General features: G+C 40.7%; 1 protein-coding gene across 1 annotated transcript in view; it reads right to left on the bottom strand.

Moving 5' to 3' along the window:
• Window positions 1-7,500, bottom strand: part of LOC147035064 (putative carboxypeptidase X1) — a 76,053-nt gene that overhangs the window by 59,698 nt on the left and 8,855 nt on the right. The window contains exon 3 of the mRNA XM_085893262.1: window positions 2,224-2,292. Within this exon, the coding sequence (XP_085749388.1) occupies window positions 2,224-2,292 (69 nt within the window). The remainder of the gene's footprint in view (window positions 1-2,223; window positions 2,293-7,500) is intronic.

Genomic DNA, 7,500 nt, shown 5'->3' with positions numbered 1-7,500 from the left:
AACCTTGAAGAAAACCTAACATGCCTAATATAATATGCCTTCCCCTTCCCCAACTCACAACCACCTCTCCCCCTCTCCTCTTTCCTTTCATACATACCGACACTCCCCCTCCTCCACTTCCTCCCTCCTCCATCCTCACTCCTCCCCTCCCACATCCTCCCTCAACAACAATACAAGATGGTCCCTTATGCTGCCATGGTGGTCGTACACCAGAAGTATTTTAACATCTAAACATCAAACATTTCCATGTCCACTGTCACAAAATATAGAACAAGATGATCAAGGTTCTAAAGTGTTCATGATAATAATATGATTCAATTGAAACAATTGAAATGAAAGACTGACATGGAAGACATTATAGAATGAGAGAAATTGAAATGAAAGAAGTTTTAAAGATTGCAAAAAAAGATGAAGATAATTTACCGTTGTTTATGGAAGTTTCAAAAATTACCTAATGCATGGGGGGGGGGAGTGTGTGTCCAATCATTATGGAGTGCTACGGGGTTCGGGATGTGGGGGGGGGGAGCGGGAATGGGGTTGAGGGGTGTTTGAGCGTTGAGGGGTGGGAGCAGGAATGGGGTTATTATGTAACTCCAAATCAATCAATGACAACACCTTTATTTTATTTTATGGCAACACCCTTTAATGACCTTTGCTTGTTAATTTATTTAACTTTTAAATTTAATCAATTAATAAATTTCATGACCTTTATTTATTTAATGACAACGCCATAAATTCCAGGCACCCTTTATTATTTTATTGAAAGATGAAAATATTTAATAATTCACGTACATATTTTGTATATTCATAATCTTTAAATCAATTGTACGATTTTATTATTAAAACATATTTTAATATCGCCAAGAACAAAACAATATATAATGTTATAAAATAATAATGAAATGTAAAAATTGCAAAAATACAAAGTTAATATTGTTGGTGCAGTTTTGTCGGTTAGAGGGTCTGAAAGGTTCTTGCTGTTCTAAAGGCTCAGAATGGTTTCCGGTCTTAAGAGGTTTCGGGATTTTAGGGTCGTGGGTCTTCGTGGTCCTGAAAGTGTTGCAGGGTTGTAAAAGTTCCTGAGGATCCTAGGGGTCTTTTAAGTGTCTTGGGTTTCTAAAGGGTCTAACAAATTAATGCACCTACTCACGTTCTGTATGAACAAACAAATAGACAAATGGAGCCAAATACAATACCCTCTCCTCTGGGGAGTGTAAAAATCAAGAACCCAGATTTTAAAAATAATAATAATAATAATAATAATAATAATTCTGACTGCCAGACCTTATGTCCGATCAGGTTGACATTTAAAATCTATATTCCACATCACTACTAGATCATAATTGTGAAGTTTCATGTTGATTGATTAAGCAGTTCTAGAGAAAACAATATTTAATATTTTTCTTCAATTCAATATGCCAATATGGCTGCCAAACCAAGTGACCTCTCAATTATTCCAGAACAAACTTATACACTCAAGCCTTGGATAACATTTGTGTGAAGTTTCCCCTCGATCTGTCCATCTATTCAGCCGTTCTGGAGATTTTTTTTAATGGGTTTCAGGGTAAATCCAATATGGTTGCCAAAGCATGTGACCTATGACGTCATATCTGTGTGAACCTTTTGTTCCTCATGGATAGGGGGTCATACGTGTAAAGTTATGCCTTGATCTGTTCAACCACTTCAGAGTAGAAGATTTTTTTGAGTTTTTTTTTGTTTGTTTTTAGAAAGATGTATCAATATGCTGTTGGCAACAATTGGCAATTAATTCCGAAAATTTCTATAATGGAGAGTCAAGCACCACATGCCAATGTGTTCTTGAGAAGGTGCCAACAAGAAATCTGATGCAGAAAGTAAGCAATATGGTAATAAAATTTAAGCAACATTAAAACAATATCTCCTTCGGCAAGGGTAATAAGTGATATGTTTACTTGTACTGTAACAAACAATGTCAATTATCAGGTATTGAGGCAAAGGCATGAACAAATTGAGTTTATAGTATGAAAATGACCTTTCAGGGTTAAAAGACCGTTGGTCTCAATAGCAGCGTTGAAGATGACACCGATTCGTGAACTTGAGATCCCTTATCCTCAAACCTTGCAACGTCGATTGGTCGTGATCCCGTAGCCTGCTTTGCTTCCCAGAGATAATTTATATCAATTGTGAGACACAGGAAATCCGAACAGGAATCATGTCGAGGATGGAAAAAAAAAAGATGCTTACCATGCTTCTGACCTCTTGATTTTTTGCCAGAGATAATATTTTTCTTCCTTGAGGAAGCTTTTCTCAGTGCTGTAAAGTAAAGAAATACATCCATTAGGTTCTGCAGGAGTGTAAGGCACGAAATGGGAGATGTCTGCACCTGAATCACACATTTTCTTGGTGAAGGTTGCATCATTTCCTACATTGTGCCCTTGTATAGTGATCAGAATAAGTTGGCTGCCCTTTGTACTTGTGCCGATTTGATTAAAGATCTGATGCCTGTCTTTCATGAACATGCAAGGAACGATAATTAAGATAATGACCTCGTCATTAACTGACATTGAAAAAAGCAATGCAAAACTTTTCACAATTACTTTACAATCTTAAAAAATTTGACAAATCAAAAGCTTTTATATATATATATATATATATATATATATATATATATATATATATATATACATATATATATATATATATGTATATATATATATATATATATATATATATATATATATATATATATGTATATATATATATATATATATATATATATATATATATATATATATATATGTATATGTATATGTATATATATATATATGTATATATATATATATATATATATATATTGTTGCGAATTCGCGCCCGCCGGCGTGCGAGCGGCCACGTAACTCGAATCGCGGCACGTCGCCCACCGGACGGACAATTCCGTCGTGACCCTCTCGGACTAACGCCGGGAACTAGTCACGGGTGGGCCTTTCGGCCTCACCACGATCGTGCCAATCGGCCCCCCCGCGTGGGATAGGGTTGTTCGCCAAATTCGACCTACCTAAGTACCCACACGGAGGGTAGACCGGGCGATCGCACCTCGCCGCAGGTCGACTTCGGACACTGGCCACTTTAAGCGACCCGTTCCGTACTATCGGGATAACCGAGCGGTGTTATCGTCAACCTCGACGGTTCCGATTAGTTATTGTGCATATTTAGCCCACGACCAACCCTTTACGTGAAGTAAGATGGAGATTCAATTAAAGAAAAGACGAAGCGAAACGGGAAAAAAACAGTTCAACATAATTCACATTTATTCCGCGGCAAACGGAAAGCACACATATACAATTACAACAATTATGCACCAAAAGCAAATGTAAAAGAAACACAACAATTATGCACCAAAAGCAATTGCAACAAAAGAAACACAATGCAGAGATACTACCGACTACGCGAGCACACGGCAACACTTACACAGTTTTACTTTACAGACGGCGCCGACAACACATATACTCAAAAGCTAAAGAAAAAGGGCCACCCTCTACGACAAGGGGGCAGACGTGGGCTGTGGGCGCGAGACCGCGTGGAGCCTACCCGTCTTGTGATGAGCTGCAAAATGGCGGCGGTGCCCCGACTCCGCGCTCCTCCGCGGGCCTCGCTGGCACTGCCTGGAATGGGGTGGGAACGGGGCCCCCTTTTCGCACTATCTCAGCGCGGGGGGAAACAAGGAGGGGGGGTTGTTGATGCTCTGGGGAAAGAGGATAGCTGGCTTGCTTGGGTCCCGCGACGAGCGACTCCACTGCGCCCTCGACCACGTTCCCGGCTTCTCCTCTCTGCAGCTCCCCGACAGACCGCCTCTCCTCCAGACCCGTCTTGACTGCTGCTACCACACTTCGCCGCCGCCGCCGCCACGACTCGCCCGAGCCCGAAACAGAAAAACCTCCACTCCAACTCGAGCCCGAAACAGAAACTCTTTCCAACTCGAGCCTGAAACCGAAACTCTTACTCCAACTCGAGCCCGAAACAGAAACTCTTCTCTCACTCGAGCCCGAAACAGAAACTCTTCTCTCCAACTCGAGCCCGAAACAGAACCTCTTCTTCAACTCGAGCCCGAAACAGAACCTCTTCTCTCCAACTCGAGCCCGAAACAGAACCTCTTCTCCAACTCGAGCCCGAAACAGAAACTCTTCTCCAACTCGAGCCCGAAACAGAAACTCTTCTCCAACTCGAGCCCGAAACAGAAACTCTTCTCCAACTCGAGCCCGAAACAGAAACTCTTCTCCAACTCGAGCCCGAAACAGAAGCTCTTCTCCAACTCGAGCCCGAAACAGAAACTCTTCTCCAACTCGAGCCCGAAACAGAAACTCTTCTCCAACTCGAGCCCGAAACAGAAACTCTTCTCCAACTCGAGCCCGAAACAGAAGCTCTTCTCCAACTCGAGCCCGAAACAGAAACTCTTCTCCAACTCGAGCCCGAAACAGAAACTCTTCTCCAACTCGAGCCCGAAACAGAAAGTCTTCTCCAACTCGATTCGCCCCGCGCTTGGCGCTTTATAGTCAGCAGGAGAAACCATATGCAGATTTTCGGATCAGGATCGGCTCGGGGGCGGAGCCACGCTCGCCCATTGGACGGAGGAAAAGTGGGCGTGAATCATTCCTGATCCTCAAATTTGCATATATCGATTCTACTCCGACGCGCCTGGAGGCGGGGCCAAATCGCCCCGCGCTCGCTGATAGGACGGAACAGAAGTGGGCGTGAATCATTCCTGATCCGACTTCCCCGGAAAGGCCACTTTTTGCACCCGCTGCTTGGCGCGCGCCCTGTACGAGTCCAGGATCGGTGCCCACAAGCGGTGCGGGAATGGCGGCAGAAGGAGGAGAGGTGAAGGTGGTGGAGGGTTTATTGTGGTGGTCCCTGGCCATGGTGATGCTTGGAATAGCGGTGATGCGATGATTGCGAGAGCGAGTTGTGACGGTAAAGGTCGTGGCTGTTGGCGTTGTTGTTGTTGTGAAGCGGCGTTGCGGTTGGTGGTTGTTGTGTGATGGCGGTTGAGACGTGGTTGGTTCAAAATAAAGATAGAACAGAAAAACTGCTATCTTGAAGGGTCGCAGCCCGAATGAATCACATTTATTCCCTCTAAACAACGGGTTTGGGCTAACTACACATATACTTACAGAGATATCTCACCTACGGGACCTGAATGGTGGTTTGCGAATTTCCTCAACCACAACAATATATATTGTAACTAAGTCATTTTCTGTGTGTCTGTCTGTCTGTATGTGTGAAACTACAATCACGCCCAAACTACTGGCCCAATTGCTACCAAAATTGACACGGAGACGAAATTTTACCTCCTAGTGAACATGACTACTTGCATTTTTTTTTTTTTTAGGAACATGGCCAATTTTGAATATGCCATGTTATAAATAAAAGTCATTACCTCCGATACCAAAGGTGGAAAGAGGTTATGTTTTCACCCTTGTCTGTTTGTCTGAGCAGGATATCTCAAAATGTTGTTGATGGATTCAGCTGAAACTTGGTGGACAGGTTGGGTGTGTGACAAGGAAGAATTGATTCGATTTTGGTGAAGATCCGAATCCGATCTGGATCCGTGAATTTTTTAAAGTGATTCTTCATCATTGAATGACAGCCAAAACTTGGTGCATAAGTTGGTTTGGTGACCAGAACAAGCCGATTAGATCTGATTTTAGGTCCGAATCCAGATCCAGCCTATCAGTGGAATAGAAAATGTAAAGTAGTCAGCCTGGCAGAGGTGTGCGCTCTACCGAGTGCTCTTCCAGCATATTTTGTTATTTCGATATGGAATAAATCCATCTATGTTATTAAATTGTTTTATGACTTGCAAAATCGAAGATTTTTCAAGTATATTGGTCAGTCGATTTTGTTTTTATGTCTGTTTGTCACCTACAGGTCACAATTTTAGACCGATCTTCACAAAACTTCACCACATAGTGGAGTTTGTCACAAAGAAGAAGCCTATTGTTTTTGAGGTCAAAAGGTCAACATAGGCCAAGGATCAACAACTTACAGGGAGAGGAGAGATTTCTAAAGTCCTCAATTTTCATCCAATTGACTTGAAATTTGATGATTTATATTTCAGGTCAATTAATTCACCAAGCCAATTATTTTTGAGATCAACATCAACCAAAGGTCAAGATAGGCCCAAGGTCAACAACTAAGGTAGCATTTCAAAAATCCTCAATTTTCAACCGATTGATTTAATTTGAAGATTTATATTTCAGGTCACTGAATTCAACCACCAATTATTTTTGAGGTCAACGGAGACCAAAAGGTCAACATAGGCCAAATTTCTAAAATTGTCAATTTTCATCTGATTCATTTGAAATTTGAAGAGGAGTTGCATATTTGGTCATTGAATTAAACCACCAATTATTTTTGATGTCAAATTTGTTTTATGGATTTTGCAAGTACCATGCTCTGCATGACATCTTCCTGTTATTCTGTCTGTCTGTCTGTCTGTCTTTTTATGTTTGTCTGTTTATTACCTACAGGTCACAATTCCAAACCGATCGTCATGAAACTTTACCAAGTTGTAGAGGTAGTCTCAACTAAGAAGCATCTTGATTTTGAGATCAAAGGTCATCTTGAGGTCAAATTTCTAAAATCGTCATTTTTTACACAATTGGCTTCAAATTTGAACAAGATTTGCATATTGCATCACTGAATTGGGAAACCAACCATTTGAGGTCAAAAGTTCACATGTCAACTCAAGGTCAAACTTCTAAAATCATCAATTTTTATCTGAAAAATCGTTAATTTTCATCTGATTGACTTGAAAATTAAACAGCAATTTCAGAGTGCATTACTGAATTGAGAAAACAACTATTTTTGAGATTAAATGGTCAATGGTCAACTCAAGGTCAACCTTCCAAAATCATCAATTTCAATCTGAAAAATAATAAATTTTCATGCGATTAACCTGAGCTTTGATCAAGCTGTCAATTTTAATCTGAATGAAATGAACGATTTGATGTATCCATGGCAACCTTTGGAGAGGGGATGGATTTTGCAAGTATCATGCTCTACACGATGTCTTTTTCTTATTTGTTTGTTACTACAATCACGCTCAGATTTTTCAAGTATAATCGTTGGTTACTTGTGTTATTCTGTCTGTCTGTTTGTTTGTTTGTCAATCGCCAACAGGTCACAATTTTAAAATGATCTTCACAAAATTTCACCACATGGTAGAGTTTATCACAAGCAAGAAGCATCATAAAAAATATTGTCTCAATCTGACAAGTGGTTAGAGAGAAAAACACTAAAGGTCTGTGCAGACAAACAAACAGACAGACAGACAAAAAATAAGTGAAAGCAGAATTTAAATTCAACTTAAAATAAAACAAAACAATTTGAAAACCCCTCCTATTGACGGAGACAAATGTCTGGGTAACAAATGGACCCAAATAAAATTCCCTTTCCTCCGGCAAGGGTAATTAGCTCAGGTGTAACCAATCACATTCAAAGTCACGCAAGTTAATTGGCCAA

The sequence above is a fragment of the Eptatretus burgeri genome, chromosome 1 (genome assembly GCF_056783735.1).
Source record: "Eptatretus burgeri isolate ZD-2024b chromosome 1, Ebu_testis_v1, whole genome shotgun sequence".
Lineage (NCBI taxonomy): Eukaryota > Metazoa > Chordata > Myxini > Myxiniformes > Myxinidae > Eptatretus > Eptatretus burgeri.
This window is presented reverse-complemented; position numbering and strand designations above follow the sequence as displayed.